Here is a 14,314-nt window from a genome sequence, read left to right on the forward strand (position 1 = left end):
TCTGTGTAGTGCAATGAATGTGAAGGGTTACTTGTGGTGTTTGGTAAATTCTGTGTATGGGGGGTGGGTGTTGTCTTTGAATCTGCGAGCAGGAGCGTGTATTTGAATCTGTGCACCAGGACGTGAACCTGTAGCTGAATCCGCGCGCCGGGGCCTGAGTCTGAATCCGCGCGCCGGGGCCTGAGTCTGAATCCGCGCGCCGGGGCCTGAGTCTGAATCCGCGCGCCGGGGCCTGAGTCTGAATCCGCGCGCCGGGGCCTGAGTCTGAATCCGCGCGCCGGGGCCTGAGTCTGAATTGATTGAATTTTTCAAGATATTAATGGGAACAGAAAGGGTAGATAGAGAGAAACTTTTTTCCATTGATTGGGGAGTCTAGGACTAGGGGGCGTAGTCAAAATATTTGACCCAGAACTTTCAGGAGTGAAATTAGGAAACACTTCTTCAAGCAAAGCACGGTACATGTTTGAACCTTTCTTCCACAAATGGCAGTTGATGCTCGATGAATTGTTAATTTTAAAACTAAGATTGATAGATTTTTTGTTAGCCAAAGGTATTAAGGGACATGGGGCAAAGGTGGGTATGTGGAGTTAGTTTGCTGATCAGGTGTGATCTCATTGAATGCTGGAACAGGCTCAAGGGGCTAAATGGCCTCATCTGAGTAATGGGAGAAAATGGTTAAAAATTGCTCCATTATTAAGCTTTCAGCATATCCCTCCTTAAGCTAGCGAAACACTAATTTTTTAGGCTACTGTTTGAGGGCAGAAGTGTTTGATAAACAAATAGTTTGATTTAAAGCATGGTGCATGGCATTTGTTATGATGAAACATAACTAACTTTAGTTAGGATTTTGTTTGCAGGACTTTAACATTTTGTGGCACTTCTAGGCAGTAGCATTCCTAGTTCAGTTTTTGAAGCTTCCGTTTGAGGTCTTTTTTGGTTCTACAGAATGTCTGTATTGTGCAACACAACAAGGGCATCTAGTGGTAGCAAAGTGATATTGCAGCTTCTGTGCCGTTTTGCAGTCTGATGGTGTCTCCTGTCTCCTGCATGCACTCACAACAAAACCCTTCTGTTATACCTTTAAAACATTTGGATGATGAATGATAGTTACCACTGATAGTATCATCTCACTGTCTTTTTTTCTTCTTCCTTCCCCTCTAGGGAAAAGTCCTGTACAAATGATGACGACTCCCATTCTTCTGTTGGAACCGTGCAAGGTCCAGGAAACCTTCCCTCAGGTGCAGGTCTGACATCCCCACCTTACACAGCCACTCCGATTGACCACGATTACGTCAAACGTAAAATCCCCCGTCAGCAGGCTTCAATTGATGGTATTTTTTTTTGTTATAGATAATGGCAAACTTGGGAGGTGGTTAATAATTGGGGTAATTTTGGCTGGTGAATTATGTTAAATGCACAACACTGGGTGATGGTGCGTAGGAAAATGGGCAATATGGCTGCTACCTAGCTTCTCAAAATGATGGGTTTCTCAATTAGGTTTCTTTAAACGTTTCTTGGTGCTTGCTTGGATTGTTGTTGGCTTGTTTAAGTGTCTGCTGCTTTGCTTGTGTTTGTATGAAGTGCAATTTGGCTGCATCCAATGCCATTACAGGAATTGTTATAAACAGAATAAACTTTTACGGAATGACACCAGTACTGGCCATTGCTTACAGTTCTCTGACCCAGGCCTCAAAACAATGTGTTCTTCTGTAAAGCACACAGGTAGTCACTTCAACTCAGTGACTTTGTGGCGATGCCTGTATCCACCATTTGAGTTGATACAGATTGTAAATGCTGCAGTTGCTGTCTTAGCTACTTGTGCATGCTTTGTGTCTTGTTATTTTTCTACCTGGTCCTGTGACTTTTATTTTATCGGTATACATTTATCCATGGCCTTTCACGTATGTTTGCTGATTAAGAATCCAGACCTGCTCCAGAGTCAGACTACAGTAGAGTCAATGCATTGGTCATTCACTATCCTGACAGATTTTAGTGTATACCCCAACTCGCCAAGTGCAAGGAGAGTTGAGGGAAGGGAATTGCAGATTCTGCAATGTGGCTCTTGAAATCAAAGAACAGAATGACACAAAACTGGGTGGGAGGGTGAGTTGTGAGGAGGATGCAGAGAGGCTTCAGGGTGATTTGGACAAGTTGAGTGAGTGGGCAAATACATGGCAGATGCAGTATAATGTGGATAAATGTGAGGTTATCCACTTTGGTAGCAAAAACAGGAAGGCAGATTATTATCTGAACGGCTATAAACAGAGAGGGGAATATGCAGCGAGACCTGGGTGTTTTCGTACACCAGTCGCTGAAGGTAAGTATGCAGGTCCAACAGGCGGTAAAAATGGCAAATGGTATGTTGGCCTTCATAGCGAGAGGATTCGAGTACAGGAGCAGGGATGTCTTGCTGCAATTATACAGGGCCTTGGTGAGGCCACACCTGGAATATTGTGTGCAGTTTTGGTCTCCTTATCTGAGGAAGGATGTTGTTGCTATAGAGGGAGTGCAGCGAAGGTTTACCAGACTGATTCATGGGATGGCAGGACTGACGTATGAGGAGAGATTGAGTCGGTTAGGATTATATTTGTTGGAGTTCAGAAGAGTGAGGGGGGGAATCTCATAGAAACCTATAAAATTCTAGCAGGACTTGACAGGGTAGATGCAGGAAGGATGTTCCCGATGGTGGGGGAGTCCAGAACCAGGGATCATAGTCTAAGGATACGGGGTAAACCTTTCAGGATTGAGATGAGGAGAAACTTCTTCACCCAGAGAGTGGTGAGCCTGTGGAATTCGCTACCACAGAAAGCAGTTGAGGCCAAAACATTGTATGTTTTCAAAAAGGAGTTAGATATAGTTCTTGGGTCGAAAGGGATCAAAGGGTATGGGGCGAAAGCAGGAACAGGTTACTGAGTTGGATGATCAACCATGATCATAATGAATGGTGGAGCAGGCTCGAAGGGCCGAATGGCCTACTTCTGCTCCTATTTTCTATGTTTCTATGTATTGTTGAGTATGGCAACAATACTATAGTATTTTACAAATGAGTAATTCTAGCTATTGATTTTTATAGGTTAGGTTGTTTTGGTTTTCCATCTTGTTAGCTTAAGGAAATAGTTTGCTCATTTGTGGATAGGCTGTAATTTTATTTTGTTCTGTTTCTGTATGTACTTCAATTCCCAAGCCATGTACAGGGGCAGAAATATTTTGGGGGAACTTGTGTTGACCCAAATAAATCTTACACAGCCAGTCGAAGAGAGACACATTTGCAAATCTCTCTTCTTTAGTCTCTTAGTGCTGATTCACATAATTTGACTGTGTTTTTTGCAATTTAAGAAGTTTGAATGTAAGTGTTGGAGGGAAATGTCACATCGTGCACTTTTCCCAGCAGTTTTTTGTTGGTTCTAGTTAGGCAATACCTGAAAACTAAAATAATTTTAGTTACTGTTCTGAGATTAATTGATAACTGCTGCTTTTAAACTTTGTGGTTTCACTGCATTTTAGATTTTAAATCTTTAGGCAGAGTATTATTTTCATCTGGTTTTGTTGGATTTTTAAGTCTAGTACACAGAAGTGAGCTAATCAGTTTATGATTAATTTTCTGGCTTGGAAGGCACATTACCCCAGATTGGCAATGACATTGAGATAATACACCAAAACCATGCTGAAGGTAGGAAAGGGAAATCAAGTTGAAGGATCAAGGCCCATAGTGCAGTACATCAATAAGGTTGAAAAGAGTACAATGGAGAAAGTAAATTAAGAACTAGTGATTAGTTCATGCTAAGCTTGAATTCTAAAAGTCTGAAGACATTGGGGTAAATGGGGAGAATGAGGGAGGTAAGGAGCTCCACTGTATGAGATCCTGAGGAGATGTTAGAATAGGAGACAGCATGATGAGTTTTGATGTCAACATGTTGAGAATGTCTGCGGGCGGGGAATGTGGGGATGGCTGGGGAAAGGAGAATGTGTAGGACAGCATATTCATGGCTTAGCAGGGACAAAAGGGGAGAGTTCTGATAATTAATTGGAGAAAAAAGAAAGGTTGCAGCAATAGGGTTGGAAAGGGAGAGAGATTAGAGACTGGAAATGGGAGAGGGGGGAATTGTTTACTAGACAGACCTTTTTTTGCAGCCTTCGAGACTGTTGACTCCACCATCCTCCTCCAATGCCTCTCCTTCATTGCCCAGTTGGATGGGACTGTCCCTCACCTGGTTCACTGTGCAGTTGTAGCCAGAGAATCACCAGTAATGATTTTTCTTCCTGCTGTTGCACTGTGGAATCTCCAAAGTATCTAGCCTCGCCAAAAGTTTGTTTGATACTGCTCCTGTGAAGTGACTTGGGATGTTTTAGCATGTTAAAGGTGCTATATAAATGCATGTTGTTGTTGTTGTACCCTCTTCAGGAGGGTGAGGGAAATGTCAGAAATGTTTTAGCCAGATGTGGAAGCAGTATTAAAGTCTAAGTCTAGGCTTTATAAGGAGCAAGGTGTGGAAAGGATTTAGCATGAAACAGGAAACAATTTCTTGAGGACAGGTTTAGCAATGGCAGAGTTAAAGCAGCCCCATTGAGGTCAGAGAAGATAGTGAGAATACTGGTGGATGAAGGATACCTGTGCCACTATTGAAGGTAAAATGTGGCAGCTGTGAGACCTATGAGAGAGCCAGAGAAAGTAAACAATTCTTTTATTGCCCCACTGAAGATCAAGATATAATGTTTCAGCCATTACACTGAACACTGGAGTTTGAGAACAATCTAATGAATGCAGAGTGGAGTGATCAGTGAAACATGAATGGGTTGGGTGATGTATAGAGAGGTAATTTTGCTACAAAGAAGGAACAAAATGGAGAAATGTAGGAGGCTGTGGGCCACTAAATTAATGGAAAACACATCAGGGAATGAACTGTCACCTACAGCACACAGCGATTTCAGAGGAAAATGGATACCCATGAACTTTGTTTCAGGGGCATGCAGCTGATAGTTTGTACAGCTCTATGATGGGTGTGGATTTGGTACTGCATGCAATTAATTGGTGTTCTTCGCCTGTGCTTTCCGGCTATTTATGTTGGAAACTATGAAACTTATTTTCTTTCTGATGAGGGTACATGCTTCAATTGTTACTCTCTGCAGTACCTTGCTATGCTATGAATATGCTTATACGTGCTTTTCATTTAGCTCCGTTATGATGCAGTAGGTTCCATTGTTTGTTCTAAACTTTTTGTCAGGCCAGCTGTTTTTGCTTCTGCAACAGCGTCTGCCCTTGCGTCACTTTCACAACTGCTGAAACCCTCATTCACTCCTTTGTAAGATTCAACTTCTCCGAACACTTTTCTTGCCACTTCAGCGCCTCCAGTCCTGTACTTTTTGTCCTGATCTCTTATCACTGGATAACCAATTCCCATTGGCTGCTTGTCCTCCAGTGTGTTGAATTCAAAATCATTAGTCTCATTCAACAACCTTTTGCCCAAACCCAAGTTGCCTTCTCTGGCCTATGTGCAGTGCATCTTGTGCTTTTCTGTCTCTGGTCTCCTTTGAATTCCCCCTCTCTCAACTCTACTTTTGCATCTTGGTCTTGGCCCTCAACCATGCTTACTCACTTCCCGTCTTCAAAAGCTTTCTCAAAACCTACCTCTGAACTTGCTTTCGGTCACCTCCCTTAATACTCCTCCTGCATCTATTTTTTCCTCTGTCATACCTTGGGATGTCTTGCTATGTTACAGGTGGTGTTGGACACATTCCATTTATTTTTGTTTATCCTGAACAGCATCCCGAGGAACATTTTGATGTTCATCTTTGTTTTTTCTGCTGTTTTATATGCAACTCCTGTCCTTTCAACCACAAGATGCAAGTTCCTTCCTTTTCTACTGTGCATGCACTATTTTTTAATTAAGTCCATATTTCTTCCTCTGCCTCACTCCTCTCCTATTCAACAAACTCCTGTTATTTACTGTGTTGCAACCATGCATATGTGTAGAATCAGTTTATTCCCCTAATGTTCCCTGTCATTTCTTTGTCTAATTTTATTTTTTCATCCTGTATTACCTGGTTAACATTCTTAAATTTAGTTTTTATATCCTTTCCTGACTCCTTCCTTTGTCATTCTCCCCTAATTCTTTTCAGACGCCTGTTTTTCAATTCCCCTGCAGGCTTTTGAAATTCCAGCTTGGTGTTCCTACTTCATTTACCTTGTCTCTTACTCTTGTCCACCTTGGTTTTTGTACTTCTGGCCCAGATTATGAAACTCACTCAGTTTTCTTAATGAAGGGGAAAACAAAAATGCTGTTTATAACTTGTATTTCTGCCTAATTTAGGTTTTGATATCAACACACTTTGTTTTGCTTTCCTACAACCTTCTCTTTCTGGATAAATGTAATTGTCCTTTTTCTCAGTTCAAAATGGGTGACCATTCTATATGTATAATTAGGATATCAAATGTACATTTTATTTACACCCACACACTAAGCTAATTTTTTTTTGTCTAATATATTTTTAAAATTCATTCATCCCATTTTGATTCTGTGACTGTTCTGAAATCTGATTATTCTCTTTAACTATTCCTGCTTGCTTTGCCATGCCAAAATATTATTTCTGTTGCGTTATAGTCACTGGCAGTTAAGTATTCCCCAACTCTTTAATTTCCCATTGTTTCAAATTCATTGCTAAGTTAAGTTTGATCTCTTTCCCTGTTCTTAACAGTCTGTATCCAGAAATGGTCTAGTCTCAGCTCCACCCTCTTCAAAGGTTTCTCTCCACTCCCATTGTAAAAGAAGATAATTAATCCTTTTCAATTATTCAGCTTCCACTTGAAATCAAGAATTGCCATCAACCCATGGAGAAAGTTTCCAGACATGTTGTCCCTTTTACGAAAGCTGCGTTCTGTGCAGTAGCTCATCTTCCTATACCGTGCCGTATTACAGACTTTATCTGAGATAAAAACAAGAAATGCTGGATTCACTCAGCAGGTCTGGCAGCATCTGTGCAAAGAGAAGCAGAGTTAACGTTTCGGGTCAGTGACCCTTCTTCGGAACTGCAGTTCCGAAGAAGGGTCACTGACCCGAAACGTTAACTCTGCTTCTCTTTCCACAGATGCTGCCAGACCTGCTGAGTGAATCCAGCATTTCTTGTTTTTGTTTCAGATTTCCAGCATCCGCAGTATTTTGCTTTTACTTTATCTGAGATAGTTCAGTTCTCTTTCTCCCATTTTATAGATGGCTTCCTACTGCTTGCTGCAAAGTTCTACTCCATATTTTTGTCTTCTGAAATGATTTCATCTCTACTTTTTAAAAAAAAAGTCTCTCACTACTTCTTAAAGATTTCTTGAAGTTATAGTTGAGTTTTACATTCATCTGTTGCACTAAATGTGAAAACTAGTTTGTGTGCCAGTACTTTTTGGGCCTTGGGCTACCAGGCACTTTACTGGGCAATCCAAGCTGGTTGACCCCAAAGCCACTGCTGCTGGATGTTTGATGGCGATGTTCAAAATTTTGTACAGTGATTGACCTAGCTCCTTCCCACAGCAGCCGTGTTTGTTATCGTCCGGCATTGCACACTATCAACTCAAGATCTGGAATTCAACTTAACCATTGACAACAGATTCTGCAGATTTAAGCTCAATTTTGAAGCAAGAAAACCTTTGGGGTAGTAAAGCTCTTCTTGATCTCCAAATTAGAAAGAGAATGCTTTGTGAGTATGGAGTATTTGGAAGATCATTGTCTTTCTTCACTACCTCCCCTCCCCCCACCTTGCTGTGAAATAATGCACAATTTGAACCTCATACTTCTATTTTACTCGTTGCTGGATGAGGGTATTGCTGATGAGGCCAGCATTAATTGTCCATCCCTAGTTACCCAGAGAATTTTGTGGTGGGCCTCCTTCTTGAGCACCTGATGCTCAACTGATTGGCTTGCTAGGCCAGTCAGAGAACAGTTAAGATTCATGTATGGGCCAGACCAGCTAATGGTGGCAGGTTTCCTCCTTAAGAGACATTATTGATCAAGGAGGAGATATCTGGGGAAGGGAAAACCTTTATTCCCAACATAACCACCTCTGGAATCTGTCCCAAGCAGACCTTACTTTGGAGTTAACCAGTTTGTGACCAGGTTAAGTTACTGAGTCCTGGTTTCCTGTCAGTGCCTAGGTAATGAAATAGAGCTAATTTGGCAGGAACAGAAAACCTTCTTCTAACTTGTATATATTTATCTTTTTTTCAACAATACAGGTCCACCAATGTTGGTACTTACTAAAAATACTTGTATTTATGCCTTTGGTGGCATAAATGAAAGATGCTGTCTTGGATCTACTGGATATATCCACAAGCTAACACCTCCATCACTCCTTCCACAGTTAACAATTGCTCGAAGACTAATCCAGACAGTAGTTGTGGCATCCTGTCTGGATAGGATGCCATAATCTGAGAAGTTACAAAAGGAGTCCTGAGTCTCATGTCCCTGGCCAAGTCTGTTAGTTTTTCAGGGTCAGACAGAGTAAACTTCCAGGAGTAGAAACAATAAAACTGAAGGAGTAAGTAGTTGTATTCCCAGGAAATCTTACCTCCGAGGTGTAGATAATTTCATGTTTGACATATTGCACAGCGGTTTTAGCCGAAGATCTGATCCAAATTGATGCAGTTGGTATCCAGCCTGTTCCACTTTGGTGAAAAGAAAGCCAATTTGAATTCTGAAGTGAATTTATTTGGGAATCGCTGGCAGAGAGGCCAGCAGGGGCCCAGAAGAGTTCAATTTTCTTCCCCACTTCACCGTCTTCGTTTATTCATAACCCCCTGCCAAGGCACCATCTCAATATTTCGGGAAGGATTTGTGTCGGGACTGCATCCTCTGTTTTACAATGAAAGGCAGCAGATCGTGTAGGTTGCTTGGCTAGCAGACATGTTGAGTTGCCACTACAGGCCCACCTCCTAGGTTTAAGAGTGTGGTGTTTTCATGGTGGTCAAAGGATTGTGGACATTATATGTACTGTGCAGCAAACTGGAAACTGGGGCTTGCAGAGAAGTTCCATCAAACCAAAAAGATGCCTACATTTACTCCTATTACTTTATAATTACAGTTATTCTCCGCTCTACCTCCATTGATCCCTGTATGGCCTCTGATTTCTCATGCTGCTTATCTGATATCCAGTACTGAATTAGCTAGAATTTCCTCCAATTGAATAGTAATGACTGAAACCATTGTCTTCCGTCCCCACCATGAACTCGTCTCCTACTCACTGGCTCCATCCCTCTCCCTGGCCATTGTCAGATTGAACCAGACTGCTTGCAACCACGTTGTCTTGAGCTGAGCTTTCAAACTCATGTTCTTTCCATCGCCCAGACCACCACCTTCGGTTTCTAGAACGTTGTCTGTCTTTGCCCCTGCCTCAGCACATCTGCTGAAATCCATGTTAACTGTAGACCTGACTATTCCAATGCTCTCCTGGCAGTTCTCCTATGTTGTACCATTCGCAAAGTTGAGCTCATCCAAAACTCTGCTGCCCCTATCTCAACTCACACCAAGTCGTGTTCATCCATCACTCCTGTACTCGCCTCCATTCTGGCATCACCTCTAAAGCCTGCTCGGGTCTGGAGAAAAAGCCCGATCCGAACCTGACAGAACCACATTGGACCCGAGCCTGACCCGGCCCGAGTCCTTCCATTTTTTCCCACGCCTGACCCGACCCCGACCTGACCACCGCAATGTTCACTTTCTCCAGTTGACAGCATTCGTTTCACATCCATAGTGCACTCACTGTACTTTACACTTTTGGATGGATAGAATGGAAGGAAGCTGCAGCATGAGCGAGATGACATCATAGAGACGCTCACTGCGCATACTCAGAGTCTGTGGAGTCAGGATGCATGCTTCCCTCCTTGATGTCCCGGACTCCCAGTTCAGGCAGGCTTTTCAAATTTTGACGCTTACTTATTCAACTTCCCTCTTCCTCCCAGCAGAGAAAAAGGTAGTATTGTGTGTGACCGACCCCGACCCGACCCGAGCCCAAAATCCGGACCTGGAATAGTGACCCGACCCGAATCCGATACATGTTGTCGGGTTCGGGTCGGGTAGCAGGCCTTTAATCACCTCTGGTCTCACCCCTCTCTATCTCTGTAACCTCTCCAGCCCTACAACCTTCTGAGATGTCTGCACTCCTCCAATTTTGTCCTCTCATGCAAATCTGATTTTCATTGCTCCCCCATTGGTGGCCGTGTCTGCAGCTGCCCAAGCCCTATACACTGGAATTCCCTCCCTAAATCTCTTTGCCTCTTCTCCTTTAAGATGGTCCTTAAAACATACTTCTTTGACCAATCAGTTGGTCACTTGCCCTAATATCTCCTTATTGCTTGGTATCAAATTTTGTTTAACACTCCTGTAAAATGCCTTGGAACATTTTTCTATGTTAAAATGCTATATCAATGCAAGTTGTTGTAGTCCTCAAGTGGGAGAATTCTAGTTCCTCCTGGACCTTGGGAGCTCTTTGTTTTGAAGAAAACATTCTAGCCGATCACCTTTAGCAAATTGTATAAGCAGTGCATCTTGGAGACTAGTTAGTCACAGTCAAGCTAAAGGATAAATACCTCCGTGTCAAGATAAGAGAAGCCACTGTTATGTTCAGCATCTTCTGAGTTAACATGGTGCTGGCTGGACCTAAACCTCAATGGTATTCATGGAGTGCCTCTCTGATTTGCCAGTTTCTTTAAGGCATAGAAGTTTCTGCCCTTCATAACCTGCATGAATTGCTGCTACATGTTCCTTTGGCAGAAACGCAGTAGGAAGAAGTTCAGCTGATCTTCATTCTGCTGAAATCACTGGGCTTTGTGATTAACTTGGAGAAATCTGTGATACAGAACTTGATATTTATAACTGCTCAGTTCCAGATGGGGATGAGCATTGTCCCTAAACCACCAGGCAGGTTTACCATGAATCTATAGGTACTGCACTGTTTTTGCGTCCTGGGTTTGATGATATCCAACCACTTTTTGTGGTGTGTTGCTCCTATCATTGTGTTTTCCTACATATTGGTCCTTTGCTCTTTGTTCATTGTCCCGAGAAGTTATCGCAGAGCAAACAGTGTTTGACAGCCTAAAGTGATGGAGCAAGAGCGACAAACTACTAACTTGGCCTTGGTTCCTTGTTTTGCACCAGCTCTCACGATCAAAGCCTCCATGGCAGTATGGGGAATCTATATTGGGCCGTGGAAGCAAGGAGTGTGGAATCTTCCCCACCACTTCAAACCAAGGGGTTTATTGGCATTGAACTGTTTGAGGATTAAATAAACACTGGTATGCAGTAGGTATGGACCAATGCAAGCTTTCCTAATAACATTATTTAGAAAAGATCACTTGTAAGCTGATATAATTTGGTATTGTGCCAATGCGCACACATCATCTCCCATTACTCCTCCCATTAATGACAGACCTGTAACTGCTTATCCCCAGTATTATGTCGCTCAAGGTCTATAATCATACTTTTTTTTTTCAGATGAAGTGGGCACATTGTGAAGATTTCACACACCCACAACAGTATGCTTTAGTGAAATTTTGTGACAACCCTGCAGTATGTAAACAAAATTAGCTTTCTCTGTCATTCTGTCTCACCATGGTGCAGTTATGGCAGTGATACAGCCTGAATGAAGCACAACTGTCTGCATAATAGCTGGAAAGGGTGTAGAACAATGTGACAAATTGGAGAGAATGGAACACCATGAATGGATCCTTATTGGGAGGTGATCAAGGCTAATTTCAATAGATGGGGTTACTTAGAAATAGACATCGCGGCAACGTTCCTGAAAGAGAGGGTGTGTGAGTTGCTCTGCAAGTTCTGGGTTGTCAAAAATTACCTTAGATGGTCTATCAATTCTGTGGCCTTTATAACTTTCAAATATACAAAAATGACAGGCAGGAAAAGATCAGGTGGTTGATCAAGTCTGGAACACCATGATTAGACATTTCCTACACCATCCTGCCACTACCCCCACAGCTACCACAGCCACACCAATACAGGAAATGCCAAAAAGCCCAGGGCGAATTACGAAAGGTAATCTGGAAAATTACTCTGACCTCCAGGAATCATTCTTGTAGCTCTCCTCTGAACCTTGCAGGATGTGGTCTAAGGAGCAACTTGTACATGACAGTATGGTCTCCTTCGACTAATACTGAGTGGTTCTGTTAATGCAACCTAACACTCTGCTTTAGCTGCGGCTTCTCTGCATTGGTCGTGAACTGTAAATGATCTGTGCGGAATGATGCCTAGATCCTCTAGACCTTCTCTGTCAACTGCTTTTATTATTGTTGCATGCCATGAAACTGTATTCCTGTATTAGTCCTACCTACATGTGTCACAGTGTATTTTATCTTGGTTAAATGCCATTTACCATTGTTTGGCTCATTCCCCCAGCACATCTAAATCTTTTTACAGAAGATTGTACTTCTCTACAGTCGAAACACATGCACAAATTTCAGGATCATCTGTCAACTTGCTGACCATACCCCACTAACACCATTATCCAGGTCATTAGTAAAAACAATGAACAGTAGTGAGCCTAACCTGGACACCACTAGTAACCCGCCTTCAGGCTGATCCACAGCAGTTTGTTGCAACAGTACAACTTTCTGCCTGCAGGATTGGACCCAATTCTAAATCCAGTGTATCAAATTTCCACTGATATCACAAGAATTTTGTGAATTAACCTAGTGGGAGGTGCCTTATCAAAAACTTTCTGGAAATCAGGGTAGATAATGTCAACTGAATTACTCTCCTCCACTGACCTAGTAACTTCTCTAAAAATACTCAATCAGGTTGTAAGGCATGATCTTCTTTTCCAGAAGCTCTGTAATTGGCCCCTTCTCTTTCCCAGTGACCATAAGGAGCATCTCTTGGGATCTCTTCAGGCATCTGCCTTATGATGGAAGTCGGGCTGATGATTGAATAGTTTCCTGGCTCTGATTTGTCCCTTTTGTTTGAAGATCTGAACTACGTGATCTACCTTTCAACTTAAGGGAATTATCCCTACCTCTATCGAGGATGTCTTGCTACAATTGTACAAGGCTTTGCTGAGACCACACCTGAAATACTGTGCACAGTTTTGGTCTCCATATCTAAAGAAGGATATACTTGCATTGGAGGTGGTACAGCAAAGGTTCACTAGATTGGTTTCTGGAATAAGAGGGTAGTCCAATGATGAGAGGCTGAGTAAATTGGGCCTATAGTCTCTAGAGTTTAGAAGAATGAGAGGTGATCTCATTGAAACATACAAGATTCTGAAGGGGCTTGACAGGATAGACACTGAGAGGTTGTTTACCCTGGCTGGGGAATCTAGAACATGGGAGCACAGTCTCAGGATAAGAGGCCGATCAGTTAGGACTGAGATGAAGAGAAATTCCTTCACTCAGAGGGTTGTGAATCTTTGGAATTCTGTACCCCAGAGGGTTGTGGATGCTCCATGGTTGAATATATTTAAGACTGCGGTGGGCAGACTTTTGGTCTCTGAAGGAATCGAGGGATATGGGGAGTTGGTTGGAAAGTGGAGTTGAAGCAGAAGATCAGTCATGATCGTATTGAATGATGGAACAGGTTCGAGGGGCCGTATGGTCTACTCCTGCTTCCATTTCTTATGTTCTTAACTATTGAGGTATGGGCAAGGGGCTCACTGAGCACATGCCCCATCACCTTAATCACCCTTGGGTGAATGTCATCAGGACCTGGAGTCCTATCTTGAGATTTTCTATTCTATCCAAGATGACATCTCTCAATATTTAGAAAGTTATTTACTGCATTACATCCCACAGGAGTCTAGACTGATACAAAATAGTCATTTAACAGCTCTGCTATAATCTAGGAGCTTGTTTGACTGTGTACTAAACTGCCTTTCAGTGCCCCTATGTGATCTTTAACAGAATTATGACGTCTTATGTAGCTGAAAAAGCCTTTGTTATTACTACCACATCACCTTCTTTTCCAAAGATCCCTAAGCTACTCCAATGGCTGCATTTTCTTCTTCAATGTGTGATATTTGTCCTTGTTCTCTTGAGTTAAATTTCGTAAATTTGTAAAATGCTTCCTGCTTAATTCTAATTTGTTTGTGAGAAATTATAAAGATCAAGCATTTGCCAACTACACATATTGTTGGCAAAGCCACCCTATTTAAATTTTTAACCACATCTTTCCCATTTGCCTGTAAATCAAGGGGGCAATGCATTAGGCACTGCTCACATCCACTGTATTGTGAGGAATCGACACTTGATTGTGACTGGAACATGAGGCTGTTATATAGGTAGGATGAAGCACCTTTGTCAATCTAGGCTTTTGTTTTAATAGGAAATTAGGCA

At 42.3% G+C, this 14,314-nt stretch overlaps 1 protein-coding gene across 4 annotated transcripts in view; it reads left to right on the forward strand.

Annotated features, from left to right (window-relative positions):
* The window catches only part of cabin1 (calcineurin binding protein 1), a 678,888-nt gene that overhangs the window by 153,025 nt on the left and 511,549 nt on the right, over positions 1-14,314 (forward strand). For 3 of the 4 annotated variants that reach the window (XM_068055415.1, XM_068055416.1, XM_068055419.1), the window contains one exon: positions 1,162-1,331. In XM_068055415.1, coding sequence (XP_067911516.1) covers positions 1,162-1,331 — 170 coding nt within the window. The remainder of the gene's footprint in view (positions 1-1,161; positions 1,332-14,314) is intronic. The other variant, XM_068055418.1, reaches the window with a different exon arrangement.

The sequence above is a fragment of the Heterodontus francisci genome, chromosome 23 (genome assembly GCF_036365525.1).
Source record: "Heterodontus francisci isolate sHetFra1 chromosome 23, sHetFra1.hap1, whole genome shotgun sequence".
In the NCBI taxonomy this organism is placed as follows: Eukaryota; Metazoa; Chordata; class Chondrichthyes; order Heterodontiformes; family Heterodontidae; genus Heterodontus; species Heterodontus francisci.